The sequence below is a fragment of the Acomys minous genome (assembly GCF_964271855.1).
Source record: "Acomys minous genome assembly, chromosome: 16".
In the NCBI taxonomy this organism is placed as follows: domain Eukaryota; kingdom Metazoa; phylum Chordata; class Mammalia; order Rodentia; family Muridae; genus Acomys; species Acomys minous.
In genome coordinates this window covers 45,418,487-45,441,856 of record NC_140498.1, presented here as the reverse complement: position 1 = coordinate 45,441,856, position 23,370 = coordinate 45,418,487, and the positions used below count along the sequence as shown (strand labels likewise).

The following is a 23,370-nucleotide window of genomic DNA, read 5'->3' as shown; positions in this document are numbered from 1 at the left end:
GAAAGACTAAAGGTCCATAGGCAACATTGGATGTTTAGGCTTCCATCTCCTGTAATGCTTCTGAAGGGCAGCATATAGTATCACCATGCGACATACATAGTACAGAATTCTTAGTGTCCACCTAGTAACTATGTGGTGAAGTAAGGCCTGTGCTGCTGTCCAAGGAATGGTATTAACTGCTGTGTCCTGTGGGATGCTGTGGTCACTCCTATGAATGCGTACCCAATTCCATCTAGAGTGCCAGACTGCAGTCTCCTTTAAATGGCAACTCCATAATGGATAACTTCTCATGAATATGACTCATTGGATGATAGGACATGGTGGCTTCTCCTTCAAAGCTTCAGTTAAGACAAGAAGGAATAGAAAAACACTCATCCACTGGACAGTCCACTAATTGAGGTACTTCGTTTAGCCTGTGCAGTCCATAAGCTTTTGGAGTGTCACTGTCTATGACTGTGTCTTGCTTTGGGGGTGATATGGGGTTTTTGAATTTCAAGGGCTCCCTAGCAAAGAGGTAAAATACATATAAAAGCAGAGATATTCGATCGACTCATGTGCCCCTCAAAAGAAGAGGGGTACTCAAGAGAGAGAAGCATAGGCAACTTACAAAAATGTCAATAGTCACATCAAGCTCAACAAGATTAGCTGCAGCTCAGTTAACGGGTCCTCGCATGGGCCTTACTCAGCCATGACCATGTACAGCTCTTCCTATTTCATCCTTCATCAACCCTAGGGAGCTAGGTGCATGTTTTACTCTCCTGTCAAGGAAACTGCGTATCTCCTTGTAGCTTTCTAGGGTGGTAAACTGTGTTTACTATGCATTCACTCTCTGGAGTCTGATTCATTTACTATTGGCAGCTGATAGAGAGTTGCTGGCTATGTTTAGGGTTCTCTGCTTATTTCTGTGATTCCTTTATTGTTCATCAGCAGAAGTATTGCTCTAGGAGCGATGACCATATGTTGATATTTCCAGAGACTTTTACTTGGGTATAACAGAGAAAACAGAAGAAGATCCCTTCATCATTGATGTAGTTTAGTTGCTGGGAGGGGCAGAAAATGGATGCAGATAGTTTCCTTAGTGAGTTTTCTTGGATGCTTAGATCAGTGTTGTAACCTCCAAGAACTACTCCAGGCTCCACAGAGGTAGCCATGAAGATTCTGTTATATGTCACATGTGAGCGTGTGAGGGTGTGAATGTGTTTGAGTATGTGCATTTTCTTGGAGTGAATGTGAGAGTATGTGTGTGTGTGTGTGTGTGTGTGTGTGTGTGTGTGTGTGTGTGTGAGACAGAGAGAGAGAGAGAGAGAGAGAGAGAGAAAGAGAGAAAGAGAGAGGGAGAGAGAGAGAGGAGGGAGGGAGGGAGGGAGGGAGGGAGGGAGGGAGAGAGAGACCATAGAATATAGAAGGCCAATGTGGACACCTTTCGAGCTGGGAATTTTAGTAATATAGACCCACATTGGATGTTGCATGAAAAGCAGGCTGTGGATAGATAGATGCATCCTCATTTGGTGATAATAAGAATTTATCTTCAATACATGTGCTTTGGGAGACAGTGCCTCAGAAAAGACAGGCGATGCCTTGGTGGGTGAGTACTCACAGGGAAAGATCTTAATGTGGCAGTCTGGAAAGTGATGGGCATAATCTTGTCACTTCTTCTCGAAAGCCTTGTCAGAACACCCATGCTGGGCTAAAGCTCTACCTCTGGTAAGCAGGCCTCTATCTCACCATCTACCACGTCAGTTAGAGACATTAGCTTGTATGTGGGGTGCAGACCCCCATCCAGAGAAACTCTTGTGAATGTGGTACAGGCAGCACACAAAATACCACAAGACGTAACTACTGTTGAGTGTTGGGTGATTGGCTCAAGAGAACTGGACTAAAGATATGAGCCAAGTCTAGAAACCCTCCTTCAAAGGACTTTTGAGACAGCGGCTTTGGGGATCCACAGTTTCTAGATCACCTTCAGCATGATATTTCAGGCACTGAAAATAGGCATGGGCCTGCAGCATCTTTGTTTATTGCTTCTATTCAACTCAGAAGCAGGCATCTTTCTCCTCTGGAAAAGTACGTGCTGGGTACTACTTTGCTCTCTTCAAGGGATGGTCTGCCTTCCTTATACTCTAAGTCAATGAGCCTAGAAAAAGATGAAACTTTCCTCTTACGTTGTGGTTTCACCCCTTTTCATTGTAAACAGCTGGGTTCTAGCTATCTGTAATCCAATAAAACTCCTAGGCAGGGAAACAAATCTCCATTTTCACCAATATTTTGGGTCTTACAGATTCTTGACATCAACCTTTTGCCCCATGTTGGTAATTCTTTAAAATCAATCAATCAATCAATCAATCAATCAGTGTATGTGTGTGTGGTGCTTGCACATGTGTGTGCCTATGTGTATGCATGAAGGGCAGTGTAAGACCTATGACATCTTCTATCATTCTTTATCTTGCTCTCTTGAAATGGGGTCTCACTTAACTGGAAACGTGTTCTTTTGTACTTGTCTGGCAGGCCAGTGAGCTCCCAGTGCCCGGGTCACGGGCTTGCCTAGCTTTTCAACATGGTGATAGATTCAAATGTGGGTATTCATGTTTGCAAAGCAATTGCTCCATCTCAGTGAGCGGAGCTATTGCCCCAGCTTCTGACACTGACAGTTCCATTTCTACTGCTGAGTCTAGGATTTCAGCTGTAAGATCGTCCCCCAGCCCAGATGAACTCAATCCCCTTTTCTCAGCACATGCCATTGTCTGTGCTCTCTTGTGTTCTATGTAGACCAATAGAGTGTTCAAGGAAGCAGATGAGCATAAGCCATCATTACAACCAGTATGGTTAGGAGGACTCCGGGAATATTACGTTTCAATCCCTTCCTAAAGTGTCACGAACATGTTGTGTACTGTTTGGAAGTGCCTGATTCTCCCTGGCGAATGTGGCATTAATTAGTTATGCATGGTTATTCCCGGCAAAAAAGCACATTCATTATAAGTTAGTAAATTTCAATTTTATGGCAGGTGTGTTATGTTGAGGTTTTTATAAATTGTTCATGGGAGGTTAGGCCATATAATTTTACTTAATTTTTTCCTGTTCAATATAGTAGCGAGGTACTGACTAGGGGTGTATATACAGAAAAGCTACAATTACCATGTACTGAGATGATGATTTTTCAGACAGAATAATGGGGTATAAATGTGCTATTTTGCATTTATGGCTTATGAATCTTTCTTTAGCGATAACATGAACCCAGATGGTTACTCATCTCTTTCTACTCCCACTTCCCCCAGTGTCTTCCATAACCCATGTATCAAATGGCTCGTACTGGGTGAGTGTTAATACAGATTGTAGAGCCAAAGGTCGTTTATACGATGTGCAAATACAGTGAGGGCATGGGGAGACTTTAAAGGCATTTGCCTCCTATTTTCTTTTCATTCACAATCTTTCTTGTCATCTTGACCCACTAAGAAGCCTTGCACCGACTCGCACTAATGGCTTACACAAGAAACCGGATGTCGGTAGCCCTGCCCCCTTCCTTGGCTCTACCCTCACACTTTGAAGATCTCCTCGCCTCGCTCCTGCTTATTCTCCAGCCTGCTCCATAGGCTTTGTTTTGTCACACACTTCAGCTCAGCTCAGCTCTTCTGGAGTGGGTGAGACATGAATAAATAACGACAAGAGGATTTCCCTTTGTCATCAGTACAGCGAGGAAGCTGGGGGGCGGGGAGGGGGGTAATTCAGATTTCCTAAAAGATTTATATGCAGCAAAGCTTTTAAGAAAATGCATTTAACCCTTTTCATATGGCTCTGTGCATAGACCTATGCTTATCTACCAGGAAGCTAGTCACTGGCCTGGAAAAGCTCACACCAGATTCTCCAGAGCATCATCACGGTGGCGGAGTCTTCTGTGCTACAGAAGTAAGGACAGCAAGATCCACACTTTTAGCTCTGCCCTGAGGGTGGGGCTGCCCTAAGGCTCACGGGATGCTTAAGCAACGTCTACAGTCTCTACGTTCAATATCATGCCCACCCTGTTGTAACAAATCACAAATAGCCCGGACCTTGTCCTAATGTGGGGACACTGCCTTAGAGGCACCCCTCTTTGTGCTCAGAGGTGAAGGAATACATTTCCAAGATTCCCTAACAGATGAGCGAGGAGGTGCCATTTCAGGGTGGCTTCCTTTAAGTCAATCCGTCTCTCTTTCTCTCCTTTCATTTCCACTTCTCTCCTTTCTTCCTTCCTTTCTTCCCAACTATTCCTAGATCTTTAGTTGACCTATCCTATCACAGTAAGCCTCAGCGGCAGTTGAAAAGAGAGAGGACAGGATGGGACATTTTGGAAAGTGCAAGTAAAAGGCAAATTAACTGTAATTTCATTCCTGTCTAGACTGTTGTGTTTGACTCAAACACCTCATTTTCTCAGGCAAAAGGTCACACACCTGGGAGTGCAAAATACCTATGGGGAGGGGAACGAGATCACCCCCGTGATTTTTATGTATGGGAAACCGTATGTCCCTTTGCATTCAAGGGGTAAATATAGTCCAACCTCCTTAATAACCAGATGCTTGCAGTCATCAGAAATACATCTTTGGCTGTAACCATTTCTCTGTTCTCCAGCATTCAGCCTCAAAGAGAATTTACATAACAACATGTGACATGTAGAATGCTTAAAGGCACCAACCATGACCAGACAAATTACACTCATTTTTCAATACTCTTTGCAAGGTGCTTTGCAGCAGGCGCACATTAGGCTGCATGCTGGGGAGGTTCTGGTGGGGTGGTCAAGACCATCATGCGCTCACAAACACTCCGTGCCTCTGGGGAGGGAGAGCAGGTGCAGGGAGCCGCCCCCCCCCTCCCAGGAGGGTGCAGCACTTACCCGCCATAGGCCGGGATTGGGGGTGGGGGCGCTGCAGCCCTGAAGGTGTTGTACACTGTACGGCCACGGCCTCGCAGGTGAGCCCCTCGGTAGGCAGCTGCAGCAGTGGCGGCTGGATATGGGAAGCCAGGCACTGTAAGAGAGAGGAGAGAGCAGGACACCATGAGATGCACATGTGGCCTAGTGAGGAGCATTTTCTGGACCCTGTTTATATGGTGGGAAGGTGGAATGATACAGCCTACCCTCTGTTGAGTCGAAAGGCAGGGAAAAGTGCTGCAAGCCTAGAAAAGAACAAGGTGAGCATGGTGTAGGTACGGCAGGTGTTTCTGACCGCGAGAATATATGAAATTACAGACATTTGCAGAAAATTCCTAACAGGAGAAAAGGTCCCCACATAAACTTAAATTGTGTGTGTGTGTGTGTATGTGTGTGTGTGTGTGTGTGTGTGCAAAATCTCACAGTCTTTTGGAAAACATGTTTGTCTAAACATGTTTTTGAAGATATACCACACATATATACACAGTCACATGTGTGCAGATGCTCCTATTTGTGTACATGCAAATATTCACACATTTATATATCTACACATAGGCATGTGTAATTTTTACATGCTAGCAGTTATCTTGGAGGTCAACTGCGTAGAATGAAGAGTTCCTTATTATTGTTCATAAGTTTCCCTATCTGCTTTTACTTGTATTCCACATTTCTTTTCTGTTCATACCTGCTCTGTCACAAACTTAATGCTCTCGCAGGGAAGTTGTTGGGGACAGAATACAGGGCCTTGGCCACTCTTTCTAAGCCAGTGCTCTTCCCTGGAGTGGCATCCCCTACCTCACCAGGAACTTTTACTTGACACATTACTGAAGACATGCACCCTGAGTGTGAACACAGGCTTGTGTCCTCAACGGTCCACCAGCATCTCACAAGCTCTGGAGCATCAGTGCATGGATGCCTGCACCTGTAGACAGCAAAGTCTGACAACTAAGGGTTAGGGAAGAGGAGTTCCTGGGTTCCTTGGCCTGTGGAGAAAGGGTCAGGCATGGTGAGGAGTCAGGAAAGGGGTATGCCTGGCAATTTCTTGAGCCCTGAATCGCCTCTTGGGAGGCCCTTCCACCTATATACGCAGATACGAACTCCGCAGGAAGGTCCAAGCATTCATCAGGAAACAATTCTGCTTCTAGCTTCGGGTCATTTGCTAAGCCTTACCATGTTCTGCCTGTTGCGACTCCCCAGTTTATGTAAAAGGCCCTGTACCGCAAACCTTATCCCACACAGAGACTAGCTTTCCAAAAAATGTAAGTGAGAAATCTACTGTCCATAAAAGCTAGTCAGGTCCCAGAAACCACAAAGGGGCCCAATAGGAACTCTGTAACAGCCCCCACACACACAAATTCCCTTTCCTGGGCATCTGAAGGACTTCTAACTGAGCATTATTATTCAAACCATGCTAAAGATGTTCTTCACCTGGTATCCACACCACTGAAGGGGGCCTAAGCTCCTTCCCACTAGGACCACTAGGAGCAGAAGAATCCTGCCCCAGGGATCTTATCATATTCAAGAGTCCTTCTCACACAGGCTCAGGTGTGAACCTGGGAAGGGATTGTAGGAGGAGCACGAAAGACAGGAAAGAAAATTAGAGGCTGAGACATACAGAGCCTCCCTCAGGAAGCACCTGCTCTCTTGGAGGTGGAGGTGGCCATGGAGGTCTCAGAGCAAAGCTCTCCCCTGTGCACAGAGTGCATTTGTACCTAAGTGGTGGGTGAGCCAGGCCTGTTCCCAGTCCTGCGTGAATTCTTTGCAGGGATGATTTTTCTCGAAGTGAAGACCAATTGCCAGCAATTGTCTGGAATTTGGTCCATGCTCTCGAAGGCATGGCAGTCTTTTATACTTTTCCTTGCAGCATGAGTAAAATGCTAAGATCATAAAACATAAGACAGACTGCCTTTATCCTCCTATTTCTACCTGAAGTTTATTTTTGAACTGTTTTATGATTGTGATTAAAGACAAATTATGTGGTTTTATAGAGCTCTCGTGCCAGTCCCTAGCACACAAGCTTCCTAGATTTTAATCAATATGGCAGGCATAGAGTCTTATGTCGTACTGGAAAAATAAAAAACCCAGAAAGTCCTGAGCTCATTCAAGCCTATTACGATGCAGCACAAAAGATGCTTCAGAATTCGGGAGAGAATGGGTGGGAATGATTTGATCCTGATTCTGTCTCACCATGATGCAAATAAAAATGATCATAGAATGTTTTCTATTTTCCGGATAGGGAAAATAAGAAGTGTACAGTGTGGTTGAGCTGTGTGAGGGCAACCAGTAATTCTGTTGACCCATCAGTCCCTTCATTGGAGCCAAAAGAGTGAGACCAGAACCCTCTCAGGTGATGACCAGATTTGGAGGATTTAGATGTAAAGGTGTCACGTGAAGCTGATACATGATGCTAGAGTGAAGGCAGCGAGTGCTGCTCAGAGTGGAGATCCAGGCTCTGTGTTTGCTTGGGTAGAGAAAGGGCTTGCAGAAACTGAGATGAGTCTCTGGGCTCTATCAAGCGAAGCTTGTTAGCACTATCCTTTCCTTTGTATACCCGCCCACACACATAAAATTTCTTTCTGAAGACAGATGCTATAGGCCTCCCATGTCAAATCCGAGTAGCTTGGATTGCATAGAGAAAGAGAGAGGAAGGACTCTTGCTTGGTGCTAGAAAGCAAGCCCCATCAGAGCAGGGCTATCTATCTGTCCTGCCCTTTGGTTTGGAGCTCCTAACTGAGCTCACTCTGGACGTTCCTCATCCTTTGATACCTAACCGCCTCTGCTTCTAGGAGAGCAGTTCCTCATCTTCACTATCCACTTTCCATCACTGCCAGAACTGCAAATAAACACAGCGCAAGTGATAGAGTCTGTCACAGTCCTAGAAAGAGCATCTTTACTGCAGTCCTGCGAGATGCTGAACTGGTCCAGAGATGCCACTTGATACAGAATCCACAAGTTTCCAGAGGAAGGAGAGACTTCTTGAACAAACGTGGCATTTAGAAGTATCAGAATCCTCAGTTTGTTTAGGTCACTTTGATTTTAATATACATGGCATTTCAAAAATGGTTCTTGGGGCTCCTCAAGAAAAATGCTTGCATTCACAGCACAGTGGCCTGAGTTTTTGAGTCTAAGAATTTATATTTAAAAACAAATTTAAAAAAAAACAGGCATACGAGTACAAGCTTATAGCTGGCTAGCCAGTCAAACCTAAGAAGTGCATCCCAGACTATAAGAGACCTTGCCTGAAAATAGCACAGTGGATGGCACTTCAGGAGGATTGGGATGAGATTATTGACAGGCACTTACACACTCTCCTAATGACCCTACACACAAAATGCTGCTTGTTCTAGGTAAATTTGTCAAGACAGGCAGTGCCTACTAAGAGTGACTTATATCTCTCTACCCAGATATCCCACAGCGTCCTTCCTGCCCAGCAACAGCTCTCCCTGAGCACAGCTAATGCCATCCACACCCACATGGTAAGCCTTTCAGAGTCACTGCCTGTGTTTCTTCTCCTTTCTGTTTTTGTCCCATGGCTGCTGATGACAGTACAGCTGGTAAGGTGCCACAAAGTCACATGGTCAGTTTCAAGGGCAAAGAACATATCTTTTCCTCAGACTTCTTTTATACTCATAGGGTGGAAAAAAATGGAAATTTTCTTACTTGCTTACTGAGTGCAGTGGTTTATAAATGCTGACATGTGGTTAAATGTGTATTTGAAGCAATTACCTGGGCAGATAACCCAGACACAGATTAAACACAACCAGAATGGATTTATTCTTCAAATATACATGGGGAAAATTTCCTCTTAATGATTCATTTCCCCTGTGAGGCAACACTTATCTTATTGAGTTAAAAGTATTTTATCATCTATGTACATTTTGGTTCAAGAGTTTGTATCCAGTAAGAGGATAATAAATGCTTAGTAAGTGCAATGTGGAATGCTAAATAAAAATCACATACACTCTCTTTTTCTGGAATGGAATAAGCTGACATTAAAAGAAAATATATAAATCTGTCACCTCGGCTAATATTTCTATATAAGCTGTGGGTCTAGTGGTTCCTACCTGTAATACCAGCATTTAGGGTGCTGAGGCAGGAGAATTATAAACACTGAGGTCAGCCTGAGCTACATAGTGAGATCCTGTCTCAAAGGAACAAACAAACCAAAAAAAAAAATCCAAACAACAAAGAATAATGCAAACAGAACAAAAAGATGTCAATGTATAGGCATCTTTAGAACCGTAACCCCTGACTTATCTTTTCCCACTCCTGATCAATTAACTTGAGATTATTAAATGCCTAAATAAAACCAACACTAAGTGAAAATGGAAGTGTTCAAGTTGATTTGTGGATTCGGAATTTAATTCTGGATTTCCTCCTGGATGGAGAAATGAGGGAGGGAAAACTAACTCAGGCACACCCTCTTAAACCTGTGCAGTGTGAATCAAAGTTTGGAAAGTCAGGTGTCAACAATATAAAACTGGACTTATCTCATAAGCTACAACGGACATTAGAAAAACAAAACTGGATCAACAATCCCTTAGGTGTCTGGCATGAGTCCGTTCCCAGCTCTACCCAGGCCCTGCCAAAACTCTTCAATTAGAGAAATGAGTACAAGAGCAGGTATGTAGAAGGTGGGCTGTCACCTCGCCCTTGGGATAAGGACTCTTTCTGCACCAGGGAAATTCAGTGCAACAGAAGGTTAAGGCAAGAAACAAGAGGTCCTCTGTGAGACTCAAGCTCCAAGGCAAATCAAGAGTTTTAAGTGGAGGAAGTGTGGGTGTATCAAGCAGCCCCATGAGCCATTCACCAGAGTGTCTACTGCTTCCTGCCACCTCTCCCTGAAAAAAAACCAAGCGCCCACCTCCAATGCGCCTCACGCTCACGTTCATGTGTTTACAGTGATTAGTGTCTCCTCCCTCTCTGTCTCCTTTGTGAGCATGGTGCTTACCTTCGAAAATAAACACAAATGAGAACATTTCACCAGCCCAGAAATCCCAGGAGAAGAAACACAAAGCCAGTGGAAAATACTTGAGGGTTATAAACTGCATATTAAAGTTTTAGAGCTCTGGGAGAGACAGAGGAATAGCAGATGCCTACCCCGACAGGGGGGCAGATCCTGCAACACAGCCATAAAAATATACAGCCCGCTTTAATGGGCAATTATTCTTTGCATTTGTGCGTTGGGTTGAATTTGCATGAGATTGCCAGATGTCCTGGTAAAGGTGTTGCCATCAGAGCACGGGGTTCTCTTTGTCTTGTGCCTCCTAGCACTTTGCACTCTGAAGCCCTGCCTGTTTCCCCGCCCTTTGAAGATGCCAGAGCACTTGCTAATTTGTGGTTGAGTTATTCTGTAGGTAATGGATGGTAGGAAGCATTCAGCTGCTTGAAGTTGGGGGTGCAAATGTGCCTTCGACAGCAGGTTCAGGGTCTTCCTGGATTCCCTTGTGGTGAGGACTCACATTTCCTGTGTCAGGCTATAAATTAAGATATGGTGCCATAGTTAACAAATGCACCAGGGCACCATAAACAGCCAGCCTAGCCCCTAAGAGGCAAGCCGTTGTCAGGAAACATCTCGGCGAGAGGTCCAAAAAACCCTGATTACTTTTTCCAAATGGCCAAAAATGTTATCAAAATGAATGCAAAATTAAAGCCAACCAAGCTGGTATGGAACACAGGATTCACACAAGACCACATCATCCTCTTCAGCGGCATCGGGTGCAAATGTAATGTGACAGGGCATATTAAGTTCTAGGTCAAAAAACAAAGGTTTCCTTTTAATCCAATACTTTTAGGGCTTGGGGGAGGGGCGGTGGTGTGGGGAAAATGATTCATTCTTTCAGGCATTTATATAAAGACCCAAATAGCCCTCGAATTTGTAGAATTTCTGGTTCTTCAACCCACATTTGGGATCCACTCTCGTTACAGCACAAATGATGTTAAATGCTGCTTCTTGGAAGTGAATAAATCTACATTTCGGACAAACTGGTTCCTTATAGGACATCCTCATTTGAAATGCATTGAATGGGAAAACAAAAAAAAAAAATTCTAATTAATGTACAACTCTAATCACCATTCCCCACATGGAAGAGTAATTTTTCACTGTTCATTTGCTTGGTTTAATCTCAAAACTGACATAACAGAAATGCAATGCCCTATAAATCTCCGCTCGTTTCTTTCTTTAATATTCATATTCCATTGAACTGCGGAGGCTTGTTGCTGCATTCTGCCACAGCATCCGAAAGTGTCGATAAAAATATTGTGAAAGGCAAGATGTGTTCCTTGCTGGCTGCGCTGGCCATTTGTTGGGGGGGGGGGGCACACAATAAATGGCTGGTGGATCGTCCCTCGGCTGGCTGGCTGGCGGGTGATTACTGATTAATTACCTTGCAGCAAATTGACACGGCACCAGGAAATTGACACAGCCCTGATTAATTAACTTTTTATGGGCGGTAGTTACTCACAAAACACTGCGCACCATAATTGAATCTCTTTACATAACAGTCATGGTACAAAAGTTTTAGTCAAATCCAAATTAGCCAGAAGTTTCTAAGGCGGTTGTGTGTCTGATTAGGAGGTGTTTGTAAGAACTGGCAAGAATTTGAACTTGGAGAGAGATGTGTGCTCTCGAAAGGAGATGGGGTGGCGGTGGTGGCGGGGGCGGGGGGGGGGGGGGGACAGGAGACCATACAGGCTTGACTTCCAAGGCAAAATGTATTGATTTAAGTCTTGAGCTAGATTTTGAAAAGAGACTGAGATGTGGCATTTTTCCCCAGCCTGACGTGTCTGATGCCCCTGAGTGGTGCTGGCAGGTCTTTTTTTTTTTTTTCCTTTTGTTTAACCTATGAAGACTAAGCATGGATTCCATGAAGCAAATGTTGGCCTGTTGCTGGGTTTCATTTCCTCATGTCACCTCTTACGTCTTGTCTCTTAAGCTGATGCCACCACGTTCCCTCACCTTCTGCTTCCTCTTCCTATTGTTTCTCTCTCTCTCTCTCTCTCTCTCTCTCTCTCTCTCTCTCTCTCTTTCAATTTTTTGTTTTTTGAGACAAGATTTCTTTGTGTTAGCCTTGGCTGTCCTGGACTCGTTTTGTAGACAGGCTACCATTGAACTCACAGTGATCCGCCTGCCTCAGCCTCCTGAGTGCTAGGATTAAAGTCATGTGCCACCACGCCTGGCCCTATCATTTTTTCTTACCACCTGTTTGACTGACACATCCTTTTATAGCTCTCCATTGGACTATGCTGAGGGCTATATGTTGGGGACTACGGTGTCTCCAACATGGACAAAATGGGACAAAGAGATCATTCAAATGTTATATTATCAGATAATCAGAATTTTGCAGCAGTTCAGTTACAGAGAAAACTGGATGGCAGGATAACCTGAACTTGGAAGTCTTGTTAAAAGGCTGCCTAAGCAGGTGGCTCATTCAAAGAAAAGGCCTTAGTTACTCAGGATTGCGAGTGCTGAGGGGTCCTGGATCTCACTTGTCAAAACCCCAGGCAGTGATCACGGGAGTAATGCTAGCGAAGATGTGATCTCAGTTGGCAGAATCCTAACCTCTGAGACTCCGTTATCAGATGGAAGGGATTCAGCTGCAGGACAGCAGCCTGGGTTTATCAACACTTGCTAATTGCCAGATGCACAGATTAACCAGCTCTTTGAAAAACCACATGAATCTGGGTTATTGGTATTTTTCGCTTTCCTTGGGGCAATTGGGATCTAGAGCAACTCTGCAGCCTGTAAGTTGAGACTCTGGGCCTTATCTTTTCATCTAACCACTAGATAGCCCCAGTCCTGTTTCTACTGTGCTCTCTGTGTTCTTGAAGATAGCCCAGCGTGGCTCCCCTCCAATTGCCTGCATAAGCTGCAATGCCCTCTCCTGTGTTTCTACTACATCCGAGGGAGCCAGCCTCAATCTATCATGGTCTGGGAGAATCTGCAGGATGCTTCATTGACAAAGTTCCTGGAGAGTTCAGTACACTCCTTGTTGGGGGAATATCCTGGGAGAGGGGCTATGCCCTTATGTATTTATGATCTGAGATTTCAAGACATTCCTGAAAGCTTCATTTCTCTCTCACACAAATTGGGCACAGTCCACAGATTTGTTTCTGAAAATCTAAGGTTAGCCTATTATCCTTTCCTTCTGGCATTTCTGGCATTTATCTATGCATCTGGATGTAAGCCAGGAGTGTCGTAAGTACACACACACACACACACACACACACACACACACACACACACACACTTAGTTCCTACAAGTTCTCGGTGACTCCATCCCCTTACAACTGTTGAATTTGGAAGATTGGAATAAAAAACATATTTTAGAACTTGGAAGACGGCTTACTAGTAAAGGGATCACCCTGCAACTTGCACCCTGACTTTCAATCTCAAGACCCATATTTAAAAGTGGTATGCTGACACAAGCCTTTAATCCCAATGCTTGTTAGGGGAGAGTAGAGACATACCGATCCTTGTGGCTAACTTCATTGGCCAGCCACCCTAACCAAATCAATGAGCTCCAGGCTAGGTGAGACACCTTGCCTCAAAAGTAATATGGAGAAAGTCAAAGGAAGGTGCTCGGGTCTACCTCTGCCCTCCACGGGCACGTGCACACAGGCCATGCACACACACATCCACCAACACCCCGTATCTAAAGTTGGGGCTATTTGAATACAAAACTATCCTTCTACTTTTGGGTGCTGTACTTTTTTTTTCCCTATATGCAATTAATTTGTCAATACTGCTATCACATGTCATTCTATCCACATCTTGGCTTGAAATAAATCTCTTGCTTGTGCATAAATGGATGAGCTAGAAGAAAACTGTATAGAAAACCAGGCAAGATAAGCACACAGGATTTGTTCTGGGTCACAGGATTGCTGTTCCTGAGGCAGAAAGATTTCCTCCCTCAAAAAAGTCAATTCTGAAAGACAGAACAAAACCCACACTCCTCACCCATGGACAAGAATATTCTCAAATCATTCATCTGTGTGGGGCCAAGTGAGACAGCAGCTTTGGGCTCACTAGCCACCACACTGTTCCCACTTGCCATGGAATCTAGCCATTTTCTCTCTTGTGTTACAAATGGCAGAGCTATTCCAGAAGATGTGTAGTGGGTACTTCATGGTGGCTGGAGATGTAGTCCCATGCTTTTGGTGGAAGAGGTCCTTCCTGTCAGAGATCTCTCTGACTCACAGGTATTGACAGACCTTCCCCAGGAATAGTTTTGTAACATTTCATTCAACAAAATGGAAATGAATCTCCATCCTGGAGTGTTTAACTTGGCAGAGCTACAGCAGGCATTTGCAAAAGTGCTTGCTGTTGTTGGAGGGAGCAGAGAAGCTGGAATCTATTTTAATTTAGATGGAGCCATTTGCCATAATCTCTTAGTTTGACAAAATCAGTACCAATGTCAACTTATTTTTCTTTTATTTTTTTTCCCCAGGAAACCATCGGGGGTGGGGGGAGGCGCAGGGGAGGAACCAAATAGTTTATATAAATAATGGCTTTATCGAGTGCATATATATACAGTAAAGGTTCAATTGTTAAATCATTCATGATCTATCTAACAGCTGGCTCGAACAGTGAGCTCGATGGATTGCCTCTCCAGGTAGGAAGCAGGGCAAGTGAGATAAATTATCTGCCTTATGCTGGGCTAGATTTCCCATGGTTCTCTGGGGCTGCCGCAGCTTTTGAGCTCGCAGTCCTAAGGGGCGGGGGGGGGGGGTGGGGGTGGGGGGTGGGGGGTGGGGGGGCTGGCCAGTGACTCACAAGACAAGTATGAAATGCAAATGCATTTGCTCATTTCACATGCAGCCATCACTGTTCTGTCTGTCAGTGTTGAGGCCATGTGCCTTTCAGCATCGGCCGGTTAGCTGAAAAACAACATCAACATAACAACAACGAAATCTGAGTTTTTGTCAACACCCAGAATGAACCAGTAGGCTATGTGCCATCTGCTCCTGCTAATCACATGTCTGATTTAGGAATCCCATGGTCCACTTACAGAAGGATGGCCATTTGGAAATTGCCCAGTAGTCTAGTCAGTACACTAATAAAACCTTCTCAATCAGTGTCTGTGGTGAGCTTTCAACGATTCTGCGGAAGGTAAAGCGCGCGCGCGAGAGAGAGAGAGAGAGAGAGAGAGAGAGAGAGAGAGAGAGAGAGAGAGAGAGAGAAGAGAGAGAGAAAGAGAGAGAGAAAGAGAGAGAGGCCAGCCTATTGCTTGAATCGTTACAACTCCAGAAGTCTGGCAAGAACTTGCAAGGACCATCTCTTTTAATGCCCACATATAAGTAAGAATGCCAGACAATTTGCATAGCATGGACACTTGGTCACATCACAGCTACAAGACAAGCAGATGATCATCACACTGCACTGCAAATCCTACCTCCTATGTTGTGGGGAAGTGCTGGGAGAACTGTGTGAGGCCACCGAATGGAAACAGGGTGCATTAGTGGAAAGTGGGACTCTGTGCAGCTTGAAGCCATTGGTGTATTAGGGGTGGGAATACATGAGCCTTCAGAGTCTAGGAAGCCATTAGATATTATTGCATAGGTTTGCTTTTGGTTTGTTTTGTTTGAGATAGGGTCTTCCACTAGCTTGGTCAATGCTACCACCAAACTGAGTGTTCATCATGGTCCCTGGATATGCCTGTCTCTAGATGCCCAACCCTGAGATTACAGTGTGTGCCGACACGCCCAGCTTTTCTTATACGTGCTTTGAGGACTGAGCTACGTCCTTATGTTTGCACAGCACACACTTTACCATTGAGCTATCTTGTCAGTTCTTTCTTGTTTTTACACAGAAGGAAGTGAGGTGTCAAAAGCCTACCTTACACACAAACAAAAGCAGCAAGGATGTATTCTATGCACACAGCCAGGGTATTTGGGCCTAAAGCTGCATTTCCTTGCCACTGCACTCAAGTTCTCTGGCGGCCATAGGTTGCCATGTAGTGATTCTTATCTGTAACTGATAACATGATTTTAGAAAGCTTGCATTAGAAGTAAAGCAAATGTTTACATTCTTGGGTGGACGTGAACTCTCCCAGATTCTCTTTCCTTCCGCAAGAGGCTAGCTCATCTTCCTTTCTGACATCCTTGTGCTGAGTGGGGGAAGTTTTCTTTTGATGAGGAGGAAAGAAATCTCGAGTTGCATTTCTGTCTCTGTGATGAGAATGCCACGCAAAGAGCCCCTGGAGCCCCTGGTGCAGCTCTTGAAATATTCTGGCATTCTTTTCCCCATCCTTAGTCCTGGGATGCTTTACTGCAGGTCTGCAAACCTGGGCTGTTAGGGTTAGTTGCAAACCTGGTTCAATTTGCAAGTCTGACTATCCTGGGACTACACACCAACTCTGTGGAATCACACTGTCCTTTGTCCTCTGTCCCCTTTTAGGAATCAAACTTGCTTTTAGCTTTTCCCCTCTAGAACTTGCATAGGCAGAGATCTGAACGGACATTCCTCCTCCCAGCCCTATTTTTAAATCCACAGTAGTTTTAGGAAGCAAAGGAAGTGCAGACCAGCACTTAAGAAAATAAACTTCTCAACATAAGCTTCTCAAACTATGGTCGGATTTCTCTGTTGCCCCCGTTGAGGCTAGAGACTGGGTAGGCATTGTAAAGGCGCTGAATGTCGGAGCGGCACTGGGCGGTTGATCCTCTTAAGCAAACGTGAGCATTAAAAAATGTGAGCTCTCAATGCTATCACAGGCCTTGGTGTTTCCAGGGAATTCCCCCAGCACATCTGCCTCCCTGCTTTTCAGAAACATCTCATCTCGGCCTTGTTCCCCGGCTTTGTGTGTGCTGGAATCCCAAGGCAGCATAGTTTATTGTTTTAATATCTGTCTGACACAAAGCAAGCACAGCCTCCAGTGACTCCTTATCTGTCATATGTATTTCTGTGAAAGAAATATCAAGACAAATAAGATGTTTGGGGGCACACCACGGGATGGGCGCTTTTGCAACTGGCAGCCTTTTACAGAAGGCAGACCCCCAGTTGAAAAAGACGAAAGCCACTCTTCGGCATTGAGATGAATAACCAAATGGAGAATATACGATAGTAGTCACGTGAGAAGAGCTTGCTGGCTGGCGGATCCTTCCCTTCAGGTAACTGGGAGAGGGGCTGCAGCTGGGTGTGGTAGCACAGGGTGGACCACCCGAGCTCTCAGGAAGCTAACCTAAGAGGATGGAGAGTTTGGAGCTAGCCTGGGCTACATTGCGGGACCATGACTCAAAGTTAGGGAAGCAGCAGCAATAGTGTGGATGGCCAGGCAGTCATCCTGCTTTTATTCTCTAGGGAAACAAAGTGACCAGCAGCCACCAGGAGAGATGTGCTACGGCTCTGACACAGCCAGAGGAAACCCATCTCAGATGCTGATGAAGGAGCTGAAGTGCTGGTAGCAAAGATGCAGGTGAACTTGTTTAAATATCTGTTTTAATATTTTAAAGTCTTGCGTATGTGTGTGTATATATATATATGTGCATGGATGGCTGAGACCTCCAGTCCACTTGGAGCTACAGTTACAGGCAGTTGAGAGCCTTCCTGATGTGGGTGCTAGGAACTGAACTGGAGTTCTCTACAAAAGCAATGCACATTCTTAGCCACAGGGCCATCCCTTCTGCCCACGAACCTGTTCTTAGAATCTGGAATCCAGGGACAATCCCTAAATGAGTGTCAGGGCCAATTGAATCACACTCACAAATATCTAACCATGAATCACATCCAAGTATGTCCCATGAATATATGCGTGTGTCACAATTAAATGTATTATTCTCTATAGAATTAATTTGTGCTAGAGAAAGAGAGACAGAGACAGAGACAGAGAGAGAAAGAGAGAGAGACAGAGACAGAGACAGAGACAGAGACAGAGACAGAGACAGAGACAGAGACAGAGACAGAGAGAAATTTACATTATCACCAAGTGCACAGTAACTGAATAAGAAAATAATCAATGATGTCCAAGACCCTGGGGAAAGCAGGAGGAAATGAGGCAAAAGAGCCCTTTACTAATGGGTAGACAATTCTAGAGCTATGTTTGCAGCCAGCAAGTCCCCACTATCCTTGTCTCTTTGCCCCTTCCCCAAGACTGGGATGACAGGCACGTATGTGCCGGTGACTAATGTTTTACATGACTGTGGAAGATTTGAACTCAGCTCCTCATGCTTCTTTGGCAAGTAATCTTACCCACTGAGCCATCTCCCTAGCCCAAGGTTGTTTTTAAATGTGATACAATTATGCAAGAAGCCAGAGGCACCCAAAGATGATTATTAAAAGGATGTGTTGCCCCCACTCTCAGGTAGCAGCTAGCTGATACCCTTTGCCTTTGCGGATGAGAGTGAAGATGAGGAGGAGGAGATTGGTGACAGAGTGCCCTCGAGGCCAATCTGGCTGCAGATTATTCTGGTAACTAAAATTTTATTGAAGCTCTGCTGTTCACTTATGTGCAGGTGGAGAGCCTCTGGTGCTCTGAAAGAACGCAGATGCTGACAGGCTAAACCTAACCATCCTTCTGAAGAGCAATTCTGTAAGGCCTTGTTCAGAGAAGAAAACGTGCCTCTCCCAAATCCTGGCATAGGCCTGAGAAAGTGGATCTTGGCCCAAGTAGAGATGCTAGTCAGCTTGTCTAGGGTACGAAAGAACAATCCTGCTCTGTTTCCGACATCAAGTTTTAAAGGTATTTAGGAGGAAAGACCCTGAGGGTCAAATGTGAGGGGGAAAGCCCATATAGCTCTATGACAGTTTCCTTAATCCATTTAGGCTCAATTTCCTTGTGAGATAAGATGGTATTATAGTAACTGCTGTGGTTTTCTGAGGATTATAGAAGAAAGATCATTAAAAGGGTTGAGCACTGAGGACAGTAAGTAAATAGCCATTTCCTTTCATTGTTTCAGGTCTAGCAGGAGGTACTGTCTAGCAGCAACTGGGACTGTCACCTTAGAGGGCAAGCAGCAAGTTAGGAGAGACCCCAAAATTCAGTAATCAACAGTTTTAAAATCAGTTTTCTGAAAAAGTAATCCATGGCCAGCACATAAAATGTAGATGAGGACGCGCCATGCTGAGGTGTTACACTTGACTCATTTGGCAAAAGAAAAGAAGTAATGTTTCTGCTTGCCTCTGCGACAGACTTCAGTATGTATTCCTCATGGTTCTTTCCCATTAATCTCGAAGTTTAACAGTATTATATTAAAGTATTCCTACCTCGTTTCATCCTCTCTTTCTGAGGACTCTTTGCCTTCCGTCTGAAGCTCGGATGCCTCGCTTGCTCATCTTGATCCTGGCGTTAGGACTCTTATACAGCTGCCTCAGAAAATATTGTGAAAAGTCATCTGAGAGGCAACCAGGAGGCTCCCAGCACTGGCCGCAAGACAGAAAGGGCAGCTCTCCAAACCTATCTATATTTCAAGAGTACATCGACTCTCATGTGCTTTATCTGTGAGCTGAGCTTTATCTGTCTGCTGCCACTTCTGTGTGGAGAAGAAGGAAGGGGCAGCTAGGAGTTAGTTTTAGTTTTTATTTTAATTACAGAAACCAAAAGCAGTTCTACCTGTGTCCTGAACTTTAGGCTGGTGCAGCTCTGATTTATGCTCGTTTCTGTCAGGCCATTCATTGTTTTAGGGGTGTCATGAAGTCACCTCCATAGATCCTAAAGTCTACATAGCAATTAGAAGCATGGCATCACCACTTGCCCATGAGACTCACAGAAGTGAACAAAGCAGGGAATGATTCTGCAGTTTGGTAATATTGAGGTTTCTGAGCATTTGCTTCTAATCTCCTATGTCTATGGAGTAGGACTAGGGATAAAATTGACTCCTTCACGTTCCCCTTTCCTGTTTGTTCCACGTGGCTGCACTGTTCGTCAGTGGCTCCCCTAGAACCATGGAAGCATGTGTGTGTGCACTGGCAACAGATGGACCGGCAGAGACATTTCTGCAGGAGAATGGGGTGGTAGCTCTTCATCAAGGTGCTTGCAGCCAACTGAAGTTCCTCTTTCTCCTCCAGGTCCCACCACTGATGTCCTGATGCTCCACAGACTATTTGGATCTGAGGCTTTAGAGAAGGGGTTAGATTTGGGTGAAGAGGTCTTCAGAAAAAGATTAGGGAAAAAAGGTGAGTGTGAAGCTCCTGTTTGATCTGTTTACCATGTGAGGATATATGAGAGGAGCCATCTGATCACTAGGGCAAGAGTCATCACCAGGACCCAACCATGCTGGCACCTTGATCTTGGATGCCATCTTTCTGAGTAATGACAAAATAGATGTCTGTTGCTCAGGCAATCCAGTTGATGGCACTCTGCTATGCTATCAAACTACTGGGTTCCTGGTAGGGATTTATAAAATCTGCAATGAAATTCAAACCTGACAATACACGACAAGACAGATATGTCTGCCCCCTTACAACTAAAAATGTGTAATAGCGTTTGAGTAACAAATAAAAAAAGAAGATACACTTCAATGTCAATGCTTGTCACAAATAGCAATAATAAACTAAAAAACTGGAATGCATAAGAGGTTAAGTACAACTCACAGTTAAATGTGTGAAAGATGGTGATTATAATAAAGAAGACATTCATGAAAAAGAGCACAAAGGCAGATGTCTTCTTTCACCTGTGTAACTGGCAAAATCAACAAGACCCAAAACATGTCGTTACAGAGGAGCATGTTAAGATGGGCTCAGACGCCATGACCGGGGCTGTGGATGAGGATTCTGAAGCACAGGTACTTACAGCTGCTACGAACACATCAACCACAACCTTCGGGGATGTGGAAGTGGCTTTCTTTGTCTGGATCTGAGTGATGGACCATTGACTCCATGAAACAGTCTAACAATGCCACAGAGGCCTCGGGGGTGATGGTCACAGCGTGTTAAATAAACCCAAACATGATAATATAGAGTATGCACAAAATGTGTATATGAGCACTTTCCTCTATATCAAAGCACAGGACTAAAACTTCCCTCACCCAATTGAAGAGTATAGTCCTTAAATTAACATGGGAGAAAAAGAGAAGAATTCAAGAAGGCCACATAGATTACAGGTTTGTTAAAAAATTTTTTTTCCAAGTGTGTGTGTGTATATATGAGTGTGTGTGCACACGTGTGTGTGTGTGTGTGTGTGTGTGTGTGTGTGTGTGTGTGTGTGTCCATATATGCATGAGTGAGCGCTTTCTGCTTCCCAGGACCACCTGTAAATTTTCTATTAAAAAAAATCTATTCATGGGCTGGAGAGATGACTCAGTCGTTAAAGGCCAGGCTTACAACTAAAAATATAAAAGAATCCATTCATAAGTTTATAAGAAAACAGCACCAAGGGACATTTGCTGTGAAATACAAAAGAGTTGATGTTGACCAAAAGCATCACTCCATGTGCTCATTCAAACCAGGATTGGGTTTATCCCTTTACGGAAGCAGTGATTGCCATCCCAATAGCATCACTTCCATCTTTAGTACTGTGAGCTATCTGCCCTTTCTGTTTACACCGAGTTAAGCTTGGTGCTACTTAGTAATTATCCAGAAGAGGTAGGCATCAAGCAGGTCACCAGCCCTGCCCTGCTTATCTCAAAACTTCTCTGGCAAAGGACCATAGGGCTCACAACCTGTCTAATAACATTCACAGTAAGCATGTTACATTTGTAGAAATGTATCCTGCCTGAATTCTTCATCTTCTGCTCTGACTTTAATTCTCGTATAGAATGTACAAGTGTATCGGGTTTCTGAGAGTGGTTTACTAGATTATATGGAAGGCTAAACAATATCCTATGATACGTTTAAGTCAACAAAAACTGTGGGGGCAGGTGGGAAGACCAAGGGGACTGGGTTGTACTGAAAGGCAGTCCCAAGTAAAAAATCTCCCTCTTAATGCTGTTGCATATCTTGGCTCACATCAGCAAGATTTACTTAGTAGGGGAAACATTATGCAAAAGTGCATCCTAAAAAGCAGACAACTTCAGTGGGAATTATTTTCATTACAGGTTCATCCAGCAGGGGTCCCTTAAAAGCCATCTCCCCTACTGCACGGAAGGGTGTTATTTACAGATGATTATCTATTACCTAAGATTATGGACAATTTAATTTGAAAACATTTAAGGCTAAATTAAAAGTAGAGAGAAACTCCGTTGAGAATTCTGTTTAGATATGTACCCCACTTTTAATTGTGTTATTTATTTTCTTAATGTCTCGTTTCTTGTGTTCTTTATATACTTTGTATATTAGCCCTTTGTCAGAGGTGTAGTCGGTGAAAAAAAAATCATCTCCCATTTTGTAGGCTGAGGCTTTGTTTACATGATGGTGTCCTTTGCTTGACAGAAGCTTCTCAGTTTCATGAGGTCCCATTAACTAATTGTTATTCTCCGTGTCTGTTCTAACAGTGTTCTTTTCAGAAAGTCTTTTCCTGTGCCAATGGGTCCAAGGCTATACCCCACTTTCTTTTTTATTGGATCAATGTCTCTGGTTTTGTGTTGAGATCTTAGATCCATTTGAAGTTGAGTTTTGTACAGGTATGAATCTATTTGCATCCTTCTACAAGCATACATTCGGTTTTGCTAGCACCATTTGTTGAAGATGCTGTCTTTTATTTTTAACCAGTGTGTATTTTTGGCTTATTTATCAACAATCAGGTGTTCATATGTGTATGGATTTATGTCTATGATGTCAACCCAATTCCACTGATGAACAAATGTGTCTGGTTTTGTGCCAATACCATGCTGGCTTTATTACTGTAGCTTTGCAGTACAACTTGAGATTGGGGAAGTTCAAATGATCAGGAAACACTTGACAGCATCGTTAGCCATCGGGAAATGCACACCTAAACTACTTTGAGATTTCATCTTACGTCCATCAGAGTGGCTAAGATCAAAGACACAAGTGACAGCTCACTCTGGTGAGGATGTGGAGTAAGAAGAATACTCTCACACGGCTGGTGGTAGTGAAAACTCATACAGCCACTGTGGAATCCTTTGTGGCAGTTCTTCAAAAGAGGGGAGTTAATTAATCTCAAGATCCAGTTATACCATTCTTTACCACATCTGTAAAGGATGCTTCATCCTACCACAAAGGCATTTGTTCAACCATTTCATTGCCAGCAATGGAAAACAATGTAGTTGTCCCTCAGCAGAATAATGGATAAATAAAGAGTGATACATTTATACAATGGAGTATTACTCAGCCATTTAAAAAATGGCACCACGATGATTGCAGACAAGTGGACGGAAGTAGAAAAAAAATCATTTTGATATTACAGATCCAGAAAGACATATATGGTATGTATTTCCTTTATGTGGACTATATGTTAAGTCAATGAAAAGCAAGTTACAATGTGTAGAACCATATAGGTCTCCTTAGGAGAGGAAATAGAATATATGATTACAGATAGTCCAGGGCAGAGGCTGAAATGGGAGGATCAAAGGGGCACTGGGGAGAGGGAGCTATGACTGGGAATACAGGGAGAGACAGCTCAAATTAAGGAACATTTGTTGGG

General features: G+C 44.0%; 1 protein-coding gene across 48 annotated transcripts in view; it reads right to left on the bottom strand.

Moving 5' to 3' along the window:
• RBFOX1 (RNA binding fox-1 homolog 1) overlaps positions 1-23,370 on the bottom strand; it is a 2,117,065-nt gene that overhangs the window by 52,591 nt on the left and 2,041,104 nt on the right. For all 48 annotated transcript variants that reach the window (XM_084764427.1, XM_084764407.1, XM_084764449.1 and 45 more), the window contains one exon: positions 4,862-4,994. In XM_084764427.1, the coding sequence (XP_084620553.1) occupies positions 4,862-4,994 (133 nt within the window). The remainder of the gene's footprint in view (positions 1-4,861; positions 4,995-23,370) is intronic.